At 41.0% G+C, this 25,907-nt stretch overlaps 1 protein-coding gene across 1 annotated transcript; it reads left to right on the top strand.

Annotated features, from left to right (window-relative positions):
- The first annotated feature begins 2,109 nt into the window (after positions 1-2,109).
- Positions 2,110-4,482, top strand: LOC124016220 (eukaryotic translation initiation factor 1). The gene is made up of 4 exons (XM_046331771.1): positions 2,110-2,309; positions 3,192-3,355; positions 3,443-3,544; positions 3,755-4,482. The coding sequence occupies exons 1-4, from the start codon at positions 2,279-2,281 to the stop codon at positions 3,797-3,799; spliced, it is 342 nt and encodes a 113-aa protein (XP_046187727.1). The 5' UTR covers positions 2,110-2,278; the 3' UTR covers positions 3,800-4,482.
- Positions 4,483-25,907: the final 21,425 nt, after the last annotated feature.

The raw sequence follows: 25,907 nt of genomic DNA, 5'->3' as shown, positions 1-25,907 counted from the left end.
AAAGTTTCAGATTTCTGCAATGTTACAAAGATGGAAAAAAGCTGCCCTTGAAATATTCTTGATAATGTCCATCAAAAGAGAGATCAGGGTCCAGAGTAACGCAGAGGTCCTTCACAGCTTAATGTGAGACGACTGTACAACCATCAAGAATAATTGTCAGATCCAACAGCAGATCTTTGTTTCTTGGGACCTATAACTAGCATCTCTGTTTTATCCGAGTTTAAAAGTTAAACATTTGGCGCCATCCACTTCTTTATGTCTGAAACAAAGGCTTCCAGGGTAGACAATTTTGGGGCTTCACTATGTTGGGCTCTAAAACTAGACTGAAGCGTTTCGTATGCATTATTTGTCTTCAGGGAGGTAGTGAGTTTTTTTTAATGTTGAGAGGAATGGGAGATTAGATATAGGCTGTTGGTTTTTGCATTTTCCATTAAGGTTTAGCTTTTTCAAGAGAGGCTTTATTACTGCTACTTTTGGTGAGTTTGGTACACATCCTGAAGATAGGGAGTCATTTATTATGTTCAACATAGGAGGGCCAAGCACAGGAAGCAACTCTTTCAGTAGTTTAGTTAGATAAGGGTCCAGTATGCAGCTTGGAGGTTTAGAGGGCATGACTATGTTCATGAATGTGTCAAGCGATACAGGATTTAAAAATTTGATACTAGGTCCTGGTAGTTCTGTGCAAACTCAGGACAACTGACCTTTGGAGAAATACGCACATTCAAAGAGGGGTCCGTAATTAGCATTTTAATGATCATGATCAAGTTCATGAATTAATCACTCCTGAAGTGAAAGCCATCCTCTCTTGGGGAATGCTGCTTTATAGTTAGCCATCTAAACTCCCTTCCTCGTTTCCAGTTCATGCTCCTCGCCTCCGTAAATATTCTATTGATTTTTATGTTGATTTTTATGTTTTTCCACGGAACCTTAGAGACAATATAGAAATTATATTTGTAAAAATATATGATATTGTTTGTTACATGTCTGTCTCACAAAAATGTTATTTTAGTTATTTATTTCACCTTTATTTAACCAGGTAGGCTAGTTGAGAACAAGTTCTCATTTGCAACTGCGACCTGGCCAAGATAATGTGTAGCAATTCGACACTTACAACAACACAGAGTTACACATGGAATATACAAAACATACAGTCAATAATACAGCAAAAAGTCTATATACAGTGATTGCAAATGAGGTAAGTTAAGGAAATAAATAGGCCATGGTGGAGAAGTAATAACAATATAGCAATTAAACACATTCAGTCACTACTGTGTTGTTACACACTACTGTGTTGTTACACAAGAACTACAATTTCAAAGTGACTCTGATTTGTAAAAGTGGGACAACAATAAATACATTATCTTACCTGAAGTTGTTGTAGGGTCCTTTTGTTATCTTTTTCATTTGAGTTTAATTGATAAATCATGCTATTTGTTCTCAGTAATTGGGTGGTTTGACACACATCACTTCAAGAGGGTTTTTTCAAAGTCACTGAAATTCTTTGAACGTTTTATTTGACTTCCGTTCATTGTTAGGGTTAGTGTAGGGACGTCCCAAGGATCCAGGATAGCACTGTCCCATCAGACAGAAACATCAGCTCGAGTATTCAAGCGAGGCCATATTTACATTTTAGATAGAAGCAGGCCATTGGCTGCCTTAATCAAGGGGGGTGTTAAAAAGTCAATTTAATGAGAAGGGTGCATGAATTAAACGTGGCAACACATTTTATAGTCATCAAAAGAATGTTTTCCTGTCCTATACAAAACAATCTGCAACTCTCTCGAGGGGGATCGACCAACTTCGCTTTTATTGGCTTCGGGCCGACCTAAGATGATAGGAGAAACCATTTAATTCTTCGGTAAAAGCAGAAGTATCTGAGTTTTCAATATATTTCCTCAAATATAATAATGGACCACTGACCAGGTACGCATTACATTGCTTTATTAACGAATTTAGATATTTGTGTTGTAGTTTTTTGATGTAGCCTAGGTTGCAGGTGTTATTGGTATTTTCCCCTCTGAAATACCAAGATAATGACGTAATTTTTCCGGTAAAATAGGGTGTGGTGTGGCGCACGTCCCTACGTGCGGGGAGGCGCTATAAAGGGTTGTTTTCCACTTTGCAAGCTAAACAAGCTCCATTTTGTGAGAGCCTTTCAGAAGACAAAACACGTCGTCCCGGTGAAAAGGGAGATTCAAAGAACAAAAAAACAAACAAATAAATTTGACCAGTCGATCGCTAACCAGTTATTATCCGAAAGGAAAGGAAATCTTATCGTATGTCCGCTATCCAGAACCTCCAAACTTTCGGTAAGACATTTCAACCACCTCTGCTAACGCGGGGTCGAAAATGTGGGGGGAAGGGCGCTTGCTAACGTTAGCATTTGCAAACATTTTGACAACGTTTCAATTAAATATAGGTAACGTTTTGATTTTCATGTTCATGAAACATCTGGTTAGTTATCGAGAACATTTTCCTCACTACTAGAACTACGTTATATCAATAGCCAACGAACGTCAGCAAAAGTCTAGCTAACAGCCATCCGATTTCTACTAGGCCGAAGTTAATTTCCTTGTTTAGGCCCCAACACGGCTTTGTAGCCTGTCTCAAACTAGTCTATTGTAGACACATTGATCAATGTACAACAACGTTACCGATTCCGGAGAGTATAACTCATTCTTACTGTCTGTAGTTATCAACAATGGACATAGTATGAATGTACATGTTTGCCCCAATCTGTCTGTAATACGACTTTTGTCGGGACGGGCTTTGTGGTAATGTATACTCTTTTAAGTGCAAATAGCCAGGTACAATAGTCCAGCTGAATTGTGCTTCTCTAATATTCACGTTTTGCCGGAATAATTGACTATCTGGACAGGGGCGTTATGCTTTCTCCCGTGTCACTAACCTCAATTCCGGATAAATGTAGATTTGCCCAGATGAGCCACCCAATCTTGGTTGGACCATTTTCTAAAGTCTTATTTCCATGTAAGTTGCCGATGAGCGTCCTGGCGCAGGGTTTTGCTTGGTTCCCGAGCCTCGTGGCTAAGACGTTACGTCACCAGTTCATCGACCTCGATCTTTTGTTAGCTAGGTCAAGCCACTGCCATTTTAGTTATCACTTTTGGTTGCTTCTTTGTATTTTTAGCTGTTTTTTAATGATGTTTTTAAGTTGTGTGATTTGTTTTTAGACCCATTTGCTGATGCAACTAAGGGTAATGACAGGCTCCCATCTGGGACTGACGACTACATCCACATAAGAATCCAGCAGCGTAACGGCAGGAAGACTCTGACCACGGTCCAGGGCATAGCCATTGACTATGATAAGAAGAAGCTAGTCAAGGCCTTTAAGAAGGTATGTTATGGCAACACTAGTTGATATACTAAGCAAGATCCATGTTTTGTTCTGCTGGCTGTTTGAATAGTTCTGCTTTGTCAACAGAAATTTGCCTGCAATGGGACAGTGATTGAGCACCCAGAGTATGGGGAAGTGATTCAGCTGCAAGGTGACCAGCGCAAGAATATCTGCACGTTTCTGATTGAGGTAGGTTTGACTCTTGTCACTGTTATTGCACCCAGTGTATACTCTACCGTTGTGAGTACTAAGTGGTCATGTGTCATGGCCCCTACAAGAAGGCTCTCACAGAAAAGCCCCTGTTTGTAAATAGTCTCGCTGTGATGGTAGCAAATGTTCTGTGACTGTAGTTAAAAGTTATTTTGTTGAATGTCACTTCTCCCCTCATCCCACTTCCAGATTGGCCTGGCGAAAGAGGAGCAGCTCAAGGTCCACGGATTCTAGAAGCTTTCTGCAGCCCCCTCTCCCCTGGTCCTGATACTTCCCTCCCCATGTGCTGCAATCACTGCAGCCCCTTTAAGCTAATGATGAATACCTCTGAATTGAGACACTTTAATACCAGTTTAACTCTCCTCTCAGATGGGAGCAGTCCAGTGCAAACATGGACAAATGGCTTGACGGATGTGGGATGAGTGGTGGTTTAGTTTTTTCCTTCAACTTTTGTTTGCCATGTGAAGGGCACAATTCCATGTAACACTTTGTTTTGTACGAGTTTCAATAAAAATGATCAACCGCCACATGCGGTATCCTGTGGTGGTGTGGGATTTTGGCGGGGGGGTCGGGTCGAAGCCCTTAACTGCGGTTCCAATGTATTGTGGGTCTTCCTGTGTCCAAGGTTATGGAAGAGTGCTGCAGAAGTTCTGACCATCGCAGCCCTGTCTCCCGTCTGAGGCGAGTTTGTGCTTCCTTTTAACAAAAACAAAGTTGAAATATGCATAATTTTCTGACACTGTAATACTACTTAGATTTTATTTAAATTATAATGGAAAGGGTACTGCTCTACCTGGTTGTCAGATGACTGGTGTTATGGAGCAAGCCTGCTTAAAACCATGTTAGGATTGACACCGAGCTACCAACTCAAAATGTATAGAGGGGGTGGTATTTTATTGAATAAATATTGAAATTGATGTCTTGTTTCATGGGGTACAATTATTTGTGATACGTGGTGTTTGCAATGGCATACCACTGAATACAATGACGGTGCCACACAATAGTTTGATCTGCCTATGATAATTTGTCCAATTGCTGTGTTTAAAAAATGGCAATCCAACTAACCGCTTATTGTACAAGACATGGTGTCTTGTAAGGAAGTGTCTTCATACTAGTGCTGATGGATGTTTTACTGACCTTTGAATGCACTGACTGGCTCTGGATTAGAGCTGTTAAAGGTAAAACATGCCACAGGTTCAGCCAGTGTCTTGACATAGGTCAGCAGAAAAATCTGACTCAATACATGGGGGGACAATCGTTACATGATTAAATATGGTTGCCGTTTGAGAACTTCCCAAAAAGCTGCAAATCAAACTTTCGGGCTCCTGAGTGGGATAGCGGTCGACGGCACTGCATCAGTGCAAGAGGTGTCACTACAGTCCCTGGTTTGAATCCAGGCTGTACAACAGGCCATGCTTGGGTGTCTCATAGGGTGGTGCATAATTGTCCTGGGGTAGGCTGTCATTGTAAATACGAATTTGTTTTTAACTGACTTACCTAGTTTAGTAAATGTAATAAACTGGATATCCATGTGGCATCTCATTGATCTAAAGAAATATCATTCCCCATTTCCTGTTTCTTCCTTTGGCAGTGGGAAATATTCTAGTGCTGCATGGAATTACTTGTTCTCTGTGCCTGTGCAGACACCATCAGTTAATTTGATGGTATCTAACGTTACCTCCCATATGGGGAATTCCTATGACAAGAGTACCAACAAGCCAGTTATTCTATTGTTTATCACTGCTTTAAATCAACAATTTGTTTCCCACATCTGTTTTCACATAGTACTTTGCCATGTCTTTTTTTCAATGGGAATACCCTAGGGAGACATTTTGGACCTGGTGGTTTTCATGATTTAGTCCTTTAATGTTTTATGTGTAAAGAAAACACAGCTAAGACACAATGAGAAAAATCCTAATGGAGCAGTAGCAAACACGTTATACAGCTTGATAAATAGTCAACGCTATATTTCTGTCTTCGTGTGATGCTGTTTGGACCTGCCAGAGGCAGACTGCGTGACGCAGCTCAGAAACGCCAAACCAATGTGTTATACTATGCATTCTCACTAGGGGGCACTATAACAGCAGACAGTGACATTGTTTTCTCTTGTCTTGAGAGTGTGGTGTTTGAGGCACACAGTGTTTAAGCTGTAATGTGAGTCAACTTGGCTATTCATTTTCATATGAGAAAACGGAAGGGCAGAACTCAGTGGTTAACTATAGACTTCTGTAGCCTTCTCTATCAGCCTCAATACTCAGTGTTTACAAATGGTCTTGAATTGTTTCTGTAATTTCCAAATTTCTCCTATCCATATTTTTGATCTGCTTTGGGTTTCACATTTTCAACACATACATAGTCAAATCACAGACACCAGGCCTTTCCAGTGTATTATGCTGCGTTCGTAACCCAGCTGGAGGTGGGAATTCAACAGTTGGATGCATTCACGAGCTTTGAACCCGTTGAGAAACGCAGATTGGCTAATGGCTAACAATCTGTGTAAACCATAAACTAAAAGTACAGCTATCTCTCTTGTAAACAAATTATAGTGTTAAAAAACATGAATAAATTGCTTTTTCGAAATTATGTTTTGTTGCATTTGCTGAAAATGCTGTTATCAGGGTAATTTCCTTAGTAGGTGATGTCAGAGGTCAGCATGGAGGAGCTCAGGATGATGGACGAGTTTCCCACTAGTAATTACCAGTTCAAGTAGATTTTCCCCAGTCGTACAGTATGTGGTAAATTGCCACTTCCCACTTGGTTCCGAACGCAGCTTTGGAGTAGGTGGAGGAGAAGGAGGAGGACAATTCCATGGTAACAGAGTGATGCTGAGACTCACTGTTTTACTTTAAATTGTGAAAAAGGTCTAAAACAAACCATACACCTATATGCAGAAGTCTACTTTTAACAGTTGCCTCTGAAAATTGTACTAAAACGCAATTACTTGATTGTTTGGTAACAGAATGACAGTAAAATCTCCGTCAGTTTTATGTGAACATAAATATCTAAATATCTAATCCGAATTCAAATTCAAACATGTCTGCAGAACGAATTGGGTGTCAGCTGTGATATGACATGTTTTAACAAATCTAACGCAGTGGTAAACCTTAGCGCTGGCGATCGTGCTATAGGTTAATACAGTAGGTTATGGGGGAGTGTTAAATATTTTTGCTACTTTCACAACCGGAATTTTGGGTGCAGCAGCTGTCGGTGGTTGTGGGTGTGTCAAGGCTTGACACCTCACTGGCCAATCAGAACGTGCTCCATGGATAACTATGTGGTTGCTTCAAGTTGTGTATTTCCAGTCTTTTATGTATTGCATCAAGTCCAATTAGAATGCTAGTACGTTAGCCTGCCCCATGCATTGCTTCAATATGGAAATACTGTAGATTGTTAAATATAGATGCTAGATGAGGGGAAAAACTCCCTTTAACATGCATTGATGGATCAACATCTAATATGATAGCATTCACACTGATATAGGGCCTAGGCCTACTGTAAATTGCAGTCTGGACATGAACATGCCAAACAAAGTCAATAAGCAAATTTACATTTACTAGGCTGTTGATGAGCCCTAAAAAGAGAGTGTATAATTAGAATCAAATTTGAATAAAAAATGAAAGAACATGTATTAAATAGGCTGTCTAAATACAGTTACAGGCACCATAATTGCTCCCTGTGGGCGTATAAAACAGACACATCCAAACATTTCACACGAGCTGGACAAAGATACAATATAAAGGCAAACATCATGGAACTCAATTTCAGTTCATATTTGCACTTCTCCAGAAATAGCAGACAAAATTGCATTGCATTCAGGCTTTTTACGTTTTCAACATAAACCCATGGGCAGTGAGTGACTCTTTCTAATGAGTAAAAACAATATAATATATATAAAAATAATATATATATATATATATATATATATATATATATATATATATATATATATATATATATATATATCAAATTAAACAAAAACAATCTGTTTTCTCAAACAACGACAATATTTATAAATAGGATTGGTTCAGAAGCATGATATCGTAATTCACCTCTAGTTCCGTGAGCATAAGGCAATGTGAGCACACACAGCCCTAAAGGCGTCTGCATACATAGGTTCAGTTTGCTCCTAGCATAACTCAGCTAGGCGAATATTCCCTAAAGACCTTCTCTTGAAAAACAAGAAAAAGGTGGCAATATTACTGTTGTTTGTCCCTCTTGAGCCACTGTAGCAACAACATAGCCAGAAACACTTCCTCAAAAAAGTCTGAATTAATCTACGATAAATCAAGAAATCTGTTATTCATTTGGATGTTTTTGCCAAGGTCTTAGTCGTGCAATTTTACATCATAACTAAGATGTTTGGTGCAGTATTTCTTAAGTGAAAAAATGTGCATGAAAACTATCTCTCTTGTTGAATGACAAGAAACACTTAATTGAATAATCCAGTCCATACTTCCCACTCCTACTAGGAGTAGTACTGTTGACCATTCACCGATAAAGGGGCATAGACTTTGGCTACTGAACCTCGACTTGCCTCAATTTTTTTGTGTGTGCACGAATAGCCAGAAAAACCTCTGCAAAACCCCAAAATGAACAAAAACCTCTCAAAATGTTTCTACAATATATGCACAAACTGTTTTGACTGGGAATGCCATTAGTAACCCTAACATGTAATCCATATTGCTTAAAAATACATTTTTAAAGTATGTATAACAAAAAAAGTACTCGGTCACGATCTTCAACCAAAACCTAATATTAGATAAAGTGAAAGTCCATACCTAATCCAAGTTGAGATCTTGTGACAGGACTTGAACCCGAGTAGTTCATGCTTGAAAACCTACAGATGTTGCTGTGTTGAAGCCGTTCTGCATGCAAGAGTGGGCCATAATTCCCCCACAGCGATGTGAGAGACTGATCAACAACTACAGGAAGCATTTGGTTGCAGTCATTGCAGCTAAAGGTGGCACAGCCAGTTATTAACTATAAGGGGGCAATTACTTTTTCACATAGAGGAATTGGATGTTGCATAACTTTGTTCATTAAATAATTAAATAGGTATCCATTTCTTTGTTATTTGTGAGCTTCTGGATCCCTTTATCTAATAATAGGTTTTGGTTGAAGATCTGATAACGTTCAGGATAAAACAAATATACAAAAACGGAGAAAATCAGAAAAGGGGCAAACACTTTTTCACCGCACTGTATTCCTCAGCCTACTTACCCCCACACCTAAACCCAATTACTCACACTCCCCCCAGCCCTGTCACCCTATGCCCTAACCCTAACACCCACATGCCAATACCCTAATACTGATACAATCATGTACAGATACAACCATATCCTATCTCTAAATGCCCTATTTGTTACTCAATTCCTTTGCCAATACACCTCATCCCTATTACTTGCCAATCTCAGCCCTGTTACCCACTTTCTTTAGGCCTTAACCTGATCTGCCGTTGTGCAAGAGAAACTTAACAAATCTACCGACATTCAATATTTGTTAAGTTATTACACTAATTTAGTTTATGGGTCTATACATGGCCAATTCCCCCTGACCATCCCTGATTTAAGCATATGTAAAGGCTCATGGATAATGGTCAAATCTGTACGATCATCTTGATCAACTATATCCATAACCCAACACACCTTTTCAATTTACTGAAAAAATAAGTAATCTCTACTGAACTCAACTCTACTTTTTATTTTATTTTTTAACTTTACTGTACTCTGCTGTGCTCTACTGCAAATGTGGTTTGTTACTATTATGTTTTCAATTCAATTGTGTTCATTCTGTTACCGATTTGGTAACAGAGTGACGTTTTTAGTCACTTAATAATGAATCAACTAAATTGATATCAGTTAAAGCACTAACTTATTGGTAGGTCTTCCTTTACTTGTTACTTCTGTGTACTTTCATAATCCTCCCTCCTCATCAGATAGAAATGTGAAATACATTAAAGATATGTGAGTTTTTGGTAACAGAATGACAAAACACTAGGTAATATTTCTTAAACTTACAGAAGGCAAATAATCTCTGCAAAACTAAATATAAATATTGATATTGGCATGGATTTTTCTTCAACATTATTCTGTTTTGATGTATTTCTAATACCATGTAAGGATTTTTCTAGTAGATTATTTTAAGGCCCCTTTTCCATCTTTGAAATCAAAAGTTTTTGCTTATTCCTAATTTTTTGGATGGAAAAAGCTTGAAAAACATATCTATGCCTCAATTTCCCCTATATATAGAGCCTTAGCTTAGTATGTTAGTGCTCATGGGTCCTTTACATGGAAATGACTAGTAGTATCTGTGAAGCATTTTGGATATTGCATTGTCATATTCTTGTATCAGTATTCCTAGACCTTACCGGTTGGTCCATCGTGGTCTTCTATAAGGCCAAGCCAACCATAAAGTTGAGGTTAGGTTTATAACTTCACATGTTGATGCCTATGGGTCCTTCTACATGGAAATTACCAGGAGGAGAAGAGAGCAGATCTCAGTCAGAGATAGCTCAACTTTGAAATGGCAGTGAAAGGTGAATGTTTCCATACAGCTGTTACACAGTACACTCTTAGAAAAAAAGGGTTCCAAAAGGGTACTTCGGCTTCCACTTTCTGTTGAAACTGTTTTATATGGAATCCAAAAGGGTTCTACCTGGAACCAAAAAGGGTTCTTCAAAGGGTTCTCCTGTGGGGACAGCCGAATAACAATTTAACCATTTAAGGTTCTAGATAGCACCTTTTCTTTCTAATAGTGTAGGTAGTGTAAAGTATAGCACATATAACTTTTGACCAACCTTTACATGGCGATACTTCCTCATTTCCCCACTTGAAAGACAACACGTCTTCTAGTTTGAATTTAGAAAATGCTCCATTAATAAATCAAATATTTGTTTTTGCTCCATGAAGTAATCAAGCAATGTGTATGCCGCCATCTTGTCTATTTCAAATCTTCTCATTGATCGAGACAGGTGAGTGTCATCATGATATGCAGCACTTTGGGGTGGACACCCACCTGTCTCAATCAATGAGAGAAGATTAGGAATTCAGATATCACCAACTGTCCCTTCCCTTACATTCAATGTGACACCATGTTCTTGAAAATAACAACGTTGTAGATGTCCGTGCCTCCAAACTAGTCGCCCAGCTTAAGGACCAGCTTGTTTTGTTAGCTCTGGAGTTATTGGCTGCTACAAAATGTTTGTGTGAGCCATTAAGATTGTCTCTGAAAACTGCTTAAACGAGGACACTTTTTTGGCGTGGAAAGAAGTAGTTTGTCACAGGAGGGTGACACATACCAGTGATTTGGCTGAATTCCTAGGGCCACTGCCAGCCATAGGGTGCTTGCTGCTATGTTGAGGGCCCAGGGCCCCAACCCTCTGGTCAGAGAGTGCCATGAGTTGGGTGAGCAGGCTCACCTCTAGGTGTAAGGGAGCGGCAGGAAGTCTGAAGGAGGAGGACTAAACAATATTCACACTGACATAGTTTGGTCAGTATCGCCAATATTCAAGCATTAAAAAACACTCACCAAGTGTCTTGCTATTAGTCTTGCTTTGGCACTGTAGATGTCTAATCTGGTATTGTAATTTCCAATTTATGGTAGGGTAGCCCTATAATACTTACACTGTCAGATCCAGTATTTGGTCACCATATGCACATACAGTGTATTTGATATGGATTCTGAAGTCCTCCGAATACAGATCCTAGTTCTGATAAATGATAAATAGTTCTGCTAGATGACATTAAGCGTGAAAGGCTGGCTGGGTTTCGAGCTGAGCAGGTAGTAGCAGTCCCAGAGCAGCTTTTCATCTAGGTATTATCAGCGTTCGGGCACACTGCACAGCTATGGCCGCGGGGTTCAAACCAAAGGTAATTGGCTTGAAGAAGATAAACCATCTGGTCTTTAATTGTCACTGATAAAATGTGTCCTTTTAAGTGGCTTACGCCTGTGATCTCTGCTGTGTGATCCAGAGTGTATCTGATTTACTTTGAGCTGTGTATTATATATTTAATATACATGCTCTGCAAGGAAAGCAGAAATACTGTAGATTCTTCTATGTTAAGAATACAAAATACACATTGTATACACCAAGGCCATCATTACGATGATACTGCTGATGAGGATGCATTGATGATGATGATGATGATGATGATAACGATAACAACCCAATGGTGCAGCCACTTCAGATAAGTTAACTCTCTGATCAACAGGGGTCGGGGTGAAAGACAGATGCTTCTCACCAGCTCTGCTCAGCTCCCATCCTTCACGTCTCGTGATGACATATAGGGATGGGAGAATATCTTCCACCTGCAGCTTTTGCCAGGCAAAGGCAAAAAGGAGAGAGTGTGAGAAACGCCAGAGGACTCCAGGGACACGGAGACCAGAGTGGTTTTGTACTCTTTAATGTCTTGCTTTATTTTCCCCTCCAAGTTCATTTGATTATTTTCTCAAAGAAAAAGCATTTGGCATCTTAGGCATGATCTTGTCAACACAATAAAGCTGTTCCTCTGTTGGGAATATTGTGGCCTGGCCAAACTGCCAGCCACATTCAGAATTCCCTAACATCACCGTGCAAAGCCTCTTAGTGCCATGGCAACACAAGAGGCTGTGATTTGGACCGAGTTCGATATGTGGATGTGCTTTGTAGCCCCTCCGTTGATGAATGGGATCATCTCCTGAAAGGCCTTACAAAGTTGTGTAACATTCTCTGCTGCTGACTGAGTGCTTGAGTCAAAAAGTCTATGTTGGCTATTTTAACTTGATTGTTTTTGCGAAGGAAGAGCTGACAGACAGACAGACTGACAATACACATAAACACTTTTGTGAGTATTAACTAACAACTACTGTACTACACACACACACACACACACACACACACACACACACACACACACACACACACACACACACACACACACACACACACACACACACACACACACACACACACACACACACACACACACACACACACACCATGAGGCTGAACTGAACTGAGGTTGGGCCAGGACAGGTGTCTGTTCCATTTGTTTCAGGGAACGCCAGACCAGGGGTGATGAGTCCAGACAGGCCTCCATATGTAGCCCTCCTCAGAGATTCCTAATGAACTCCCCAAGGTAACAATTAGGCCCCACTCCTTCGTTATCCCCTCCCTCTATCCCCTCCACTGGCCCTACTCCCTGGGGGACTGATGACAGCTACACCTGGGTTTTGATGGGTGCAGGGTAGAGCCAGAAAAATTGGCTCTGGCTCTCCTCTCCACTGTAATAGTCGATGGGCAGAGGTGAGCGTTGTGACACAAAATGGCTGCCGTGTATCACCCAGCTGGGTGCTACAAATGGATGATGGATGTGGGAAGTTACCGCACAGTGAAAACCAGTGTTTCCCCCAGAATAAAGTGCTTTTGACGCATAGTGAGAAGAGCTAACCTATAGAAATGCAACCCATTTCTTGCTGTTATTTATTATTAAGTGTGTGTGAGTTCAAGGGGAGGGGGTGGGGGGAGGAAAGATAGGTAGAAGGGCATCAAATATCCTCCCCTGGCGAGCGATTTGAAAAGGACAGGAGTTTTCACGGATAGCGAGACAAACACATCCAGTCAATCAGTAAGTTCACACGCAGGATATGGTTTGTGCTAGTGCCTGTGTTTTCTTTGTCTGGAGGCTAGCGTGGGCCAATGCCAGGACAGTTCTAAGCTGACAGCTTGATGGAGTGCAAATACGCCTCCAAAGTTTTTACAGTTTTTACAGCTTCTCTGGGATTGTGACCCATTAATACATTGGCACGGCCATGTATCACTTTGCAGTGGAATGCTGTCGAGCCAGAATGATGGATTTATCGACACCTCACTTATTGGTTCTAATGGAACGTAATCACAAAAACAGTGGTATGACTCACAACTCACCTCTGACAAGCAGGGAAAATGACTGTTGTGGTACATGTTGCGGTAGAGATCGGGGTACATCTGAAATCTCTTCAACAGGGATGAATCTGTTGTAATAGCCTTATTTCAAAGTCATAAAGGTAAGAGGACTTTGGTGTCACCATTAAAGTTACAGCTGAACTTGTAGTGTCACTAAAGAGGTATTAATTCAAGGTGATGGAGGCCGAGTTGAGATTCTGCTACAGGGTTGAACAGTATGCTAGACAGAAAATGGCATGTTAAAATAAGTGGCTATTTTGCGATATAATCTAACCAAAAAAAGCACTTATCGAGCCATGTCTTAGAACAAATTACTACAATTTATGGCCAAATTAAATGTCTGAGAAGGAAATTATTGGAAATATTTATTATGGGCTAAAGTGGATGAGGTAATTGACCAAGTAGAGGGATTATGAAGAAAAATCACATCTTGTCTGCAGCAGCTTCACCAGTATAGAGATAGCAGCGCAGATAATGAGGGATTCAGAAACCAAGTGCCAAAAATGTATTCTAAACCAACAAAGGGTTGACCTTTTGGTTCAGTTGCTGTGTCTTCGGACAACCTTATGGCCATCCTTGGCCTCCTTTTTAAAGTGTTGCCGAGATAACACAGTGAGACCTTCAATATCGCTATCATTGTAGCAGAGCGACTTATTTTGTGACAGAACCATTTGTACGGGTGGTTTTTCTTTCCTGTGGGACAAATACAGTATATCTAAGTGTTTCACCATTAGGCCTTAACAGAAAGGCTTCCTCAATGCAACAGCGTAAATTGGTAGGCCGTTGCTAATCTAAGTTAAAAGTTTTTTTTAAAAATTGAAAGTATTATTGTTTAAGTCCTCTCTATCTCTTTCTGACGCAGTTATTAGCCTAAATCTGCTCTGTATGGCGTCTCTTGTCATCTTCATCTATGTCTACTGGTTATGATTATGGTCCGCAAGAACTTTGCACTTAGAGGTCAATTGCCACAGCCTATACTTTATTGAAATACTGTGTTCTATAACTACTTCTACAAGTGAGAAGATAGACATACTAATTTCCAAGTGACCATAACAGCACAACAGCATGGCAGACCATAAGCAAATGAGAAACAAATGCACATGATAGAAAAGCGTTTGAATAAAACAACCAAGCTCAATTAAGAATGGAACAAATTAAACACTCACAGCCTCATCTGAACCTGCCCCCCCCCCCACCCACACACACACACGGCCCCTGCAGCTATTGAGACGTTTTAGCAGGAACAAGATAAAACCCTCCGAGGCCGGCCACTTCTCTGACCCAGAAATGAGCTGCAGGCACCGGGTCTGGAGTGGGCCCAGGCTCCCTGCTACTTTCTCTTTCTCTCATATAACAGGCTCCACATCAGCATCCCCTGCATAAGCCAGGAGGGTTTAGGGAGTGGTAGTGGTTTCCATACTAATGTTTTTCTTGGTTAAATTATGATAATGGTCAAAAATAGGAAGAATTTAGAGATGCAAGCTTAGGACGATGTAATGCCAGATGGAATGGCAATGGAATTGTCCCCTGACTTATGCGTCAGTGTAGTGCAGCAGCAACTTTAGCTGTCTGCTACAGTGTTTTTTTGGAGCAAGAAGCTTCCCAGCTAACAACAAACGTTCCCACAACTTTAGCTGTCTGCTACATAGTGGTTTTTTTTGGAGCAAGAAGCTTCCCAGCTAACAAACGTTCCCACAACTTTTGCTGTCTGCTACAGTGTGTCTAATTGAGGCAAGAAGCTTCCCAGCTAACAACAAACATTCCCACAACTTTAGAGAACATTCTCTTTAGAGTCTCATTAGGCCATTAACTAACATTAATGAACATTAAGGAATGTTCTCGTGATGTGCAAGGAATGTTTCCAAGAGACAATTCCCTTAAAAACCCTTAGCCTACAATTTCCGCCCCCCCCCTGCGGAAATCTAATTAACGTAGTAAAAAAATCCCCATGAAAATCCATCTGTTTTAAACTAGATATCTGTTTTTATGCATGGGCAGCATCTCAATCCACCGCATATCGCCCTTACACATCTGAGGAGCTAGAGAGGTGTTTGTAAGACCATGAGACATCCCAAAAATCGATCTTCTCACTAGAATGTCTGTAGCACCACAAACACCATTTTTTTTAAAACATCTTTTTTATATACCTTAAGGCATCTTACAGTTTGAAATTAAATAGCTAAATGAACCTAGCTATGACCATCTTAAAATAATTCAATACGTTAGCTTAGAACCCTCCTCTGCTTAGACAGGGCTTAGACTCTAGAGCAGGGGTGGGCACTCCAGTCCTCGACGGACTGATTGGTGTCACACTTTTTATCCATCCCCAGCAAACACAGCTGATTAATCAAATTGCATTCTAAACTGAAGATCATGATTAGGTGATTGGAGTCAGGTGTGTTAGCCGGGGCTGGGGCAAATCTGTGACACCAATCAGGCCCTTGAGGACTGGAATTTCCCACCCCTGCTCTAGAGGGATAATTATTCATGTAAAATAGAACTTACCCAGAACGTGGTTGCCATGTTCACAGAATATAAGATATCAATGTTCTAGACACTTTTCATAGTAACGTTGCAAGAACATTCATGTGTCCAGTTTTCTGAGGGTTTCTGAGGGTTAGGAGAATAAGATAAGATATTAATGTTCTAGACTCGTTTCAGGAATATTTCTGTGTATCAGTTGTCAGGATGGTCCCAAAGAAACGTTCTACCCCAGAAAAGTTACATTACACATCGTTACCGTGCCAATCAGGGTGAACCACTGATCCAATCATAGCACTTTTTCTGTTGACCTGGTTAGGAACACTCACAAACAGTGCTTTTAACATAGTGTTTTCAATTTACATATTTGATTACATCATGCGTGTTGTTTTAAATAGTCATTCAGATTCAACATGTCCTCACCTGGAATTTGAACTCACAACCTCCTGGTTGACAGTACTCTGATCTCCCCCACTACGCCACTGTCAGGAATCACTTAATATGAAAATTCTCATCATGGAATTGATTCTTATTTCATCAATTTAAGAGTTTTCTGTATAGTTGACTAATGTTAGTGGGGCATGTTAACCTGTTTTAATGATACTCCTGAATCACTAGGATCAATAAAATAGTTTTGTTCTTGAATGTACTTTTGACAGAGCTGAGATGTATTTGAATGTGCTTTCACCCTATTGCTTACACCTATCACGTTGTTTCAACTACATACGTGAGAGAGGAGGGTTCAGGGATTATTTTGGACAGGGCCTAACTATACTGGCCCAATAAGCACATGTCCTAGAAACATCACTTATTGGGACAGTGGTTAGGGTGTTCATCCTTGGTGCTAGTGGCCTGGATCCGAGATCCTCTAGGGCCTACTCTAGTCTCACATTCTTAGCACTATATGTTAGTCATTATTTGGCAACAGTTACAACACACCTATCTGATCTAACAAAACATTTCAATGAGTTTCTAGCTAGGTCACTTTCATCCCAATCTCAAATCAGCTATTTAACAATTGGGAGTGGAAATCGGCGACTGTATGGCAAGAACCTGGACTGCAAATATACTGGCACCATTTTAGCTTGGTCTCAAAGCTAGCATAATAATTATGGGGGGGGGGATTTCTCTTCTGTTTGTGCTCATATTAAATCTAGACAATAGTGAAACATCGGATTCTTGATGCAGCAAAGGGACTCCCCTGCACAGTTTAAACCCACAAACCAGCGGTAGTGTCGCCGTTGTCGTGCCACCCGGGTCTCCATGGACACCGCAAGAGTCACTCATGCAGCTCCTTTCTATTATTTCCATGAAACTAAAGTTCTTACGTTTCATCCCAATTCATTTGCCTCTCTTTGAATACATGTTTCAATGAGAGACAGATATTCCCAGGGAACAGCAGCAGCCTCCATCTCATGAAACAGAACTAATGTAGAGGAGGAGGCATGGGGGACATTGCATGGGTGTGTAACTGGAAATACCATACATTACGCATCAACGCATCCATTATTCAGGATCACTTGTATAATATAAAGCAATGATAATAACTTGAATGCTTGTGTTAATCTGAAGAGTTACCATCCCTTGCCCTACACCAGTATAGATATTTAGTGAATGTATTGTACTTAAATACGTTCTTGGATTATATAGCTCTATTTATTTTATTTTTTTGGGGGGGGGGTTGTCTCTCCATTTGTCTCAATAATAATGTTGTATCTCTTCTTCTCTCCCTCTTCCTCTCTCTCTCAGTCACTCACTCACTCACTCTTTCCCTCCTCATTCCTCTCTCACTGTTTAGCTTCATTATGCTTTATGGAGGCATTGCTCTCTCGCCGGCCAGTCACAAACCAATAAATATTACAGCCTGTCCAATAGACTGTGGTAGGGGCTCCTTCGTCCTTGAGGTGAACTTAACCAGTGAGCATTTAATCACACACACACACACACACACACACACACACACACACACACACACACACACACACACACACACACACACACACACACACACACACACACACACACACACACACACACACACACACACACACACACACACACACACACACACACACACACACACACACACACACACACACACACACACACACACACACACACACAAAGTGGGAGCTAGCAGAAAGTGAACTTGGCAGTTACCCAAAAGCATTTTAGCTCTTTCCCCCCATTACAATTTCCTACTTGTAATTTAAGTATATGATGAAGTGTTTGCATGGATAAGCAGTATGCTCTGAGTCACTGTTACAGCTTAGGTGATAGACAGCCACTGATTGGCCACAGCATTGAGTAACTAGTACCGTCCAGGTGTTGATTGGGTGGACACAGTTCCTCCAGGCTTGCCAAGCAGCGTGGCCAGTCCCGCCCCTAACAACATCTAAATGTTGGAGCTGTCATGCAAGAAGAGGGATTTAAATGTAACAATGTGACAGGCAGCTTGGAGGCATTCCCTCAAAATTGACAGAAATGTGGGTGAGGCTTGGGTTGATAGGGGACGGGCTAGCCTCCAAGCGGGAGGGCCTAACACGAAGATGCAGCATTTTGGTAAGCTACAACTGTCCATTAGAACCCTGTCGTAAGAAACAAAGTTACTCTATCTTCATCAGAACATGTTCTCAGCTAATGAATAATACAGCCATAATAACATTGTTTCACCCCTCTAATGTGGTTTTCATGTGAGCCTAGAATTAACACGGAATTTCCAGCCATGATTCTCAAATACATTTTGAATGACCGTAGCCGGGTCAAGTATCAATAATCCTTCTTTTTTGAGACACCCTCGGCGTGCTTCCAATCTTAAATGGTCCACACTGGAGACGGTCGTTTGTCGGACAAGGCCTCATCTGATTGGTGGATGGGGGGTTTTCGCTATCTGACAGCATGCTAATGTTGAATAATAGATGTGCGTGAGCAAGAGCCAAGCTGCATTTAAAATCAATTATTCAAACTGCCTCCACGCTCTCCTCCTCCTCCTCTCGCCTTCCCTTCCTCCTCCTCTTCTTCTCACCCTCCTCCCCTGCCAGCTCTATTACGCCCGACACTTTATTTATTTCATTCTCAACACGTTTGTCGCGTGCTTCCGCGTGAGCGATAGCAGGGACCCGGCCCTAGCGAATAATTTGAATATGAGCTTTCTTATCGAACGATGAAGGAGCCTTTCATTATTTTCTCCCTTCCTCCTCCAGTTCGCCCCTGTCGCGCTTATCTGGGAGTCCCACACGCCGAACGCTCGCACGGACTCTTCTGTGTCACCCTCTCCCTCTCTCTCTTTCTCTCCTTCTCTCTCTCTCTCTCTCCTTCTCTCTCTCTCTCTCTCTCTCTCTCCCCTCAACCTCTCTCTCATACTCTCTTCCCTCTTTCTTGTTTGTTTGTCCTCCGTTCCTCTTTTTGTCTCTCTCTCCCCATTGTAACTCTCTCTTGGTATGTATCCATCTGTTTATCCCTTGTTCACTGTCAGCTTTGGCCCTGTTATCTCCTTGTCCATCCCCATGTTCCCATTATATTTATCTTGCTCATTTTATAGCTATATTGCTGCCTGTGACATCCCCTGTGCCTCCCAATATGACGGTGTAGTTTCACCGTCATAGATGTGAGTGATGTACAGTAAGTGCTAGGAATTTTCCCTATAGGTTCTGTAAAGCTTTTTCTAACAGCTTTCACTTAGCTGTACACAGACACATTTGCATTGAGACTCATAGGATCTGTCAGAAGTTTTACTCTGCTTGAGGCTGATCCGGTGATTTCATGATGGGAGCCATCCCTTCCCTTTGAAATGTATTAGATCATATAGAAAACGGCTCAAATCCATCAGAAGCCTCCTATTACCTGTATTACAGTCAACTGCTTGGCCTTTCAGTGATGCCCTTGATACTACATTTTCTCAATAGCTCAGGCTTGACACTCAGTCAGTGCTTGTTCACAATGCTCAAACCTTTGGTTGAAAAATACACGTATTGATGGAGGTCTGAATGACATGGTAAGCTTTACAACTTGCGAAGCTTTACATGTCAAAGTGAAATGGCAATTGCTTGATGGGACTGCAATAGGAGGCAAAAGGAGCTGGATGAATAAGATAGACAGAGTTTCAGAATGGAGAAGTAAGTGGAGAGTCCTTAACCTTGGAGCTCACACACACACACACACACACACACACACACACACACACACACACACACACACACACACACACACACACACACACACACACACACACACACACACACACACACACACACACACACACACACACACACACACACACACACACACACACACACACACACACACACACACACACACACACACACACACACACACACACACACACACACACACACACACACACACACACAGGGTGTAGGCCAATAACAGAGCTTTATGATCTGTGAAAGAGGCCTTATCTCCAGGTGAGTTATCACCCCCAGGAATAGGCCATGTCCTGGAAGACGTTCCCTGTCCTCCACAGTGTCCCCAACCCGCTGAACATCCAGGTAAACAGGCCCAGGTTAGGGGTCACCTCCATGTGTGATGCCTGCCAAGGTGCTGTGCATTGGGCTCTGGTTGACAAATGACGTCCCTAAGTCTCATTGGAGCCCGGATGACTGAGTCAATTCTTCCCCCTGGTTTAATTTCAGATTGTTAAATGTTATGGAAGACACTGTTCACTTCACCTGTCCTACACGTCATTGCATACAGCTGGTGTAGCATTAAAGGATAATCAAAGCTAGCTTTATTTAATAAATGTAATGAACAAGAAAAAGAACGGTTTGCATGGGGAGAGATGGGCAGTATTTCTGTTATATGTCATTGAAATACGTATGTAGCTTGTATTTCACTGGTCTGAACTACAATCCAATGTATTTTGTAACAAGATACTTTTGAGACCTGTGTGTGTAAAATACATATTTTTTTTATCTAAAAAACATTAAGCGGTTGACAATTTTGTGGCCCTCTTTCTCCCTGCATTGGTATAAGAAGTCTGATGGTAGTATGGTGTGATAAGAGTGTCTGGTAAATGACCAAAATGTCAGTTGTAAAGTGTTAAAATAAACTCTTGCAAAGCATGGGCATTATTGTAATGAGCCCCACTCCCAAAGGCCAATAATAATTTAATTAAATGTAAGGCGCTTTGTTGGCATGGGAAACATATGTTAACATTCCCAAAGCAAGTGAGGCAGATAATATACAGAAGTGAAATAAACAATAAAAATTAAAAGTAAACATTACACACCAAAAGTATAAAGACATTTCAAATGTCATATTATGTATATATACAGTGTTGTAACAATGTGCAAATGGTTAAAGTACAAAACAGAAAATAAATAAACGGAAATATGGGTTGTATTCATAATGGTGTTTGTTTTTCACTGGTTGCCCTTTTCTTGTGGCAACAGGTCACAAATATTGTTGCTGTGATGGCACACTGTGGTATTTCACCCAGTAGATATGGGAGTTTATCAAAATCGGGTTTGTTTTTGAGTTCTTTGTGGATCTTTGTAATCTGAGGGAAATATGTGTCTCTAATATGGTCATACATTTGGCAGGAGGTTAGGAAGTGTGACACGTCCTGACTCTAGAGAGTTCTTATTTTCTATGTAGTATTTATGTGTTTGGCCTGGTATGGTTCTCAATCAGAGGCAGGTGTCGTTCGTTGTCTCTGATTGAGAATCATACTTAGGGTAGCCTGTTTCCCTCATTTTAGTTGTGGGTGATTGTTTTCTGTCTCTGGGTCTTCACCAGACAGAACTGTTTAGTTTTCGTATGTTCTCCTGGTAAAAAAAAAAATGTTTGTGTTCAGTGTTAATAAATATCAACATGGACACGTACCACGCTGCATATTGGTCCGATCCGTCATATCCTTGTCAGAGGAAGACGAATCTCGTTACAGGTAGAGTAGGTCAGGGGTGACTGGGGGTTAGTCTAGTTTATTATTTCTATGTGGGGTTCTAGGTTTGTTTTTCTATGTTGGTGATTGCATATGATTCCCAATTAGAGGCAGTTGGTAATTGTTGCCTCTAATTGGGGATCATATTTAAGTAGCTGTTTTTTCCACCTATGTTTTATGGGATATTGTTTTGAAGTTGGGAGAGAGTGAGATGAGAGAGATGTTTTGCAAGTGTGTTCTGCTCAACATCCGACCAGAGAATCCGGTTAGCAGTCTGGTGCAACCTGTGCCGGTTCCACATTTCTGTCCTCAAGTGAGCCTCTCCAGTCCGGTACGTCATGTGTCTCCTCCTCACATTCTCCCTGAAGTGCGTGTCCCCAGTCGGGTACGTCCTGTGCCTGCCCCTTGCACTCTTCCTCAAGTGCGCCTTCCCAGTCCGGTACGTCCTGTGCCTGCTCCTCGCACTCTCCCTTAAGTGCATGTCCCCAGTCCGGTGAGTCCTGTGCCTGTTTCTCGCACTCTCCCCGAAGTGCGCGTCCCCAGTCCGGTACGTCCTGTGCCTGCTCCTCGCACTCTCCCTCAGCTTAGTTTACACCTCATTTTGTGGGCAGTGTGCACATAGCCTGTCTTCTCTTGAGAGCCAGGTCTGCCTACAGCGGCCTTTCTCAATAGCAAGGCTATGCTCACTGAGTCAGTACATAGTCAAAGCTTTCCTTAATTAAGTTTGGGTCAGTCACAGGTATTCTGCCACCGGTCAGGTATTCTGCCACTGTGTACTCTCTGTTTGGGGTCAAATAGCATTCTAGTTTGCTCTGTTTTTTTGTTATTTTTTTCCAATGTGTCAAGTAATTATCTTTTTGTTTTCTCATGATTTGGTTGGGTCTAATTGTGTTGCTGTTCTGGGGCTCTCTGGGGTCTGTTTGTGTTTGTGAACAGACCCCCAGGACTAGCTTGCTTAGGGGACTCTTCTCCAGATTCATCTGTCTGTAGGTGATGGCTTTGTTATGGAAGGTTTGGGAATCGCTTCCTTTTAGGTGGTTGTAGAATTTAAAGGCTCTTTTCTGGATATTGATCATTAGCACATATCGGTCTAATTCTGCTCTGCATGCACTATTTGGTGTTTTACATTGTAAATTGAGGATATTTTTGCAGAATTCTGCATTCAATCTCAATTTTGTCCCATTGTGTGAATTCTTGGTTGGTGAGCGGACCCCAGACCTTACAACCAGAAAGGGCAATAGGTTCTATAACTTATTCAAGTATTTTTAGCCAGATCTTAATTGGTATGGCGAATTCTATATTCCTTTTGATGGCATAGAATGCCCTTCTTGCCTTGTCTCTCAAATCGTTCACAGCTTTGTGGAAGTTACCTGTGGCGCTGATGTTTAGGCCAAGGTATCTAGATGGAATTTGTATTTGTGGTCCTGGCGACTGGACCTTTTTTTGGAACACCGTTATTTTGGTCTTACTGAGATTTACTGTCAGGGTCCAGGTACGGCAGAATCTGTGCAGAAGATCTAGGTGTTGCTGTAGGCCTTTCTTGGTTGGTGGCAGAAGCACCAGATTATCAGTAGAACAGTAGACATTTAACTTCAGATTCTAGTAGGGTGAGGCCGGGTGCTGCAGACTGTTCTAGTGCCCTCGCCAATTTGTTGATATAAAAATATTGAAGAGGGTGGCGCTTAAGCTACATCCCTGTCTCACCCCACGGCCCTATGGGAAGAAATGTGTGTTTTTTGCCAATTTTAACCACACATTTGTTGTTTGTGGACATGGATTTTATGTTGTATGTTTTTCCCTAACACCACTTTCCATAAATTTGTACCCCCATGCCAAATTGAGTCAAAGGATTTTTTGAAATCAACAAAGCATGAGAATTATATTTATTTAACCAGGAAAGTCAGTTAAGAACAAATTCTTGTTTACAATGATGGCCTAGGAAGAGAGCATTGGACTAGTAACTGGATGGTTGCTAGATCAAATCCCCCCGCTGGCAAGGTAAAAATCTGTCATTCTGCCCCTGAGCAAGGCAGTTAACCCACTGTTCCTGGGCCATCATTGAAAATAAGAATTTGTTCTTGACTGACTTGCCTAGTTAAATAAAGGTAAAATAAAGCCAAAAAGATTGGAGAAGTGGTTTACCCATACATCTCCATTTTGGACAGATAATTATTAATGTTGTTGTTTGTTTAGTGTTTCCAATTTTCCCAGAAGTTGTTAGTCTATGGATTCTTTGATTACATTGATCTGATTTCCGATGTGCTGTTCCTTTTTTCCCCATAGTGTATTTCTGTATTGTTTTAGTGATTCACCATAGTGAGGGCGTAGACTCAGGTTTTCTGAGTCTCTATGTTTTTGGTTGGACATGTTTCTCAATTTCTTTCTTAGGTATTTGCATTCTTTATCAAACCATGTGTTATTGTTGCTCATTTTCTTCGGGTTTCTGTTTGACATTTTTAGATTTGGTAGGGAAGCTGAGAGGTCAAATATACTGTTTAGATTTTTTACTGCCAAGTTTACACCTTCACTATTACACCGGAATGTTTTGTCCAGGAAGTTGTCTAAAAGGGATTGCATTTGTTGTTGCTTTATTGTTTTCTTTGATAGGTTTCACCCTACATTCCTTCCATCTATAGCATTTCTTAATATTACTCAGTTCCTTTGGCTTTGATGCCTCATGATTGAGTATTACTCTGTTCAAGTAGATTGTGATTTTGCTGTGATCTGATAGGATTGTCAGTGGGCTGACTGTGAACGCTCTGAGAGACACTGGGTTGAGGTCAGTGATAAAGTAGTCTACTGTACAGTGCTACTGCCAAGAGATGAGCCATTGTTGTATCTACCATAGGAGTTCCCTCAAAGCCTAACATTGACTATGTACATACCCAGCGTGTGACAGAGCTGCAGGAGTTGTGAACCGTTTTTGTTGGTTATGTTGTCATAGTTGTGCCTAGGGGGGCATACCCAGTGTGCTTTGCAATTGCTTATTTTTACATAAACATTTACATTTTGGTCTTTTAGCATACATTCTTATCCAGAGCAATGTACAGTTAGTTCAACTGAGGTAGATAAACAACCACATATCGTGGTTGAAGGATTATACTTGATTAAATACAAGACTTTGCAAAAGTATTTTGTATTTTGTTATGATACATTGGTATTTAAAGTATTTTGTAATTGTAACAGGTTATGATCTTTTCCCATCTATGTGGATGGGTAAAGTGATGCTTTGCCATATCCGCTGGAAAATGTTTAGGGGTGCGGGTACTGCAGCAACCTCACTAGCCCTACTTCCCACGGCTATGTGCTTCGCTACTAAAATGAGTAAATCATGGCCGAGGTAGACTTCTAATTCTATACAGGATATAGTATAAATGGTGATGATTGAATAGCGTGATCAGAACCTGCATGTACAGTATATGCATCAGACACCCTCAACCCACCAGATGAGGTACTCAATGGCTTTTTCCACTCTTCCACATCCTTACCCCTTCAATAGGCTTGATTAGAGGGTACTGACCTTAGGGCCTCTTCTGAAGGCCAATTTGCCGCTTTTTGGATGAGGCCACTTAAATCATTTCTTCCATCTCCATCCCCATGTCCTTGCTCATGGAAAAAGGTTCTATATTTTAGTCCATGTGCTGTGACCCCTCTAAAATAGAGTACATATATAAGAGTAGACCTACATATACAAAGTACATGAGTAATGGTACTGGCTGTTCTACTGCAACGTGTGTGTAAGTACTGTAGAGTAAGAGCTCTGATACAGATATAGGATCTTAATTAGAGTCAGTTTGCTAGAGCAGGAAAATATTCCTGCAGAAACAGGAAAGGTGAATTATTATTAATGGACATTTTTTTTGTAGGGGTTGATACATTTTTCATCCAGTCTGACATTTTAAAGTGGAAATTACACACTTTAGAATCAATTTTAAACCTTGAAAACACTACAAATTTGCATTTCCTGCTGTGCACAAAAGTTCTCTGCAACAAAATAGTGATCAAATTAAGATCCTACATCTGTATGTCAATGTACT

The sequence above is a fragment of the Oncorhynchus gorbuscha genome, linkage group LG26, assembly GCF_021184085.1.
Source record: "Oncorhynchus gorbuscha isolate QuinsamMale2020 ecotype Even-year linkage group LG26, OgorEven_v1.0, whole genome shotgun sequence".
In the NCBI taxonomy this organism is placed as follows: Eukaryota; Metazoa; Chordata; class Actinopteri; order Salmoniformes; family Salmonidae; genus Oncorhynchus; species Oncorhynchus gorbuscha.
This window is presented reverse-complemented; position numbering and strand designations above follow the sequence as displayed.

What these genes read in the sequence shown, in the direction of transcription:
- LOC124016220 (XM_046331771.1), top strand. Translation starts at nt 2,279, where the DNA reads ATGTCCGCTATCCAGAACCTCCAAACTTTCG. An exon ending in TAGTCAAGGCCTTTAAGAAG is followed by an intron (nt 3,356 to 3,442) that starts GTATGTTATGGC and finishes CTTTGTCAACAG; the next exon opens with AAATTTGCCTGCAATGGGAC. An exon ending in TCTGCACGTTTCTGATTGAG is followed by an intron (nt 3,545 to 3,754) that starts GTAGGTTTGACT and finishes TCCCACTTCCAG; the next exon opens with ATTGGCCTGGCGAAAGAGGA.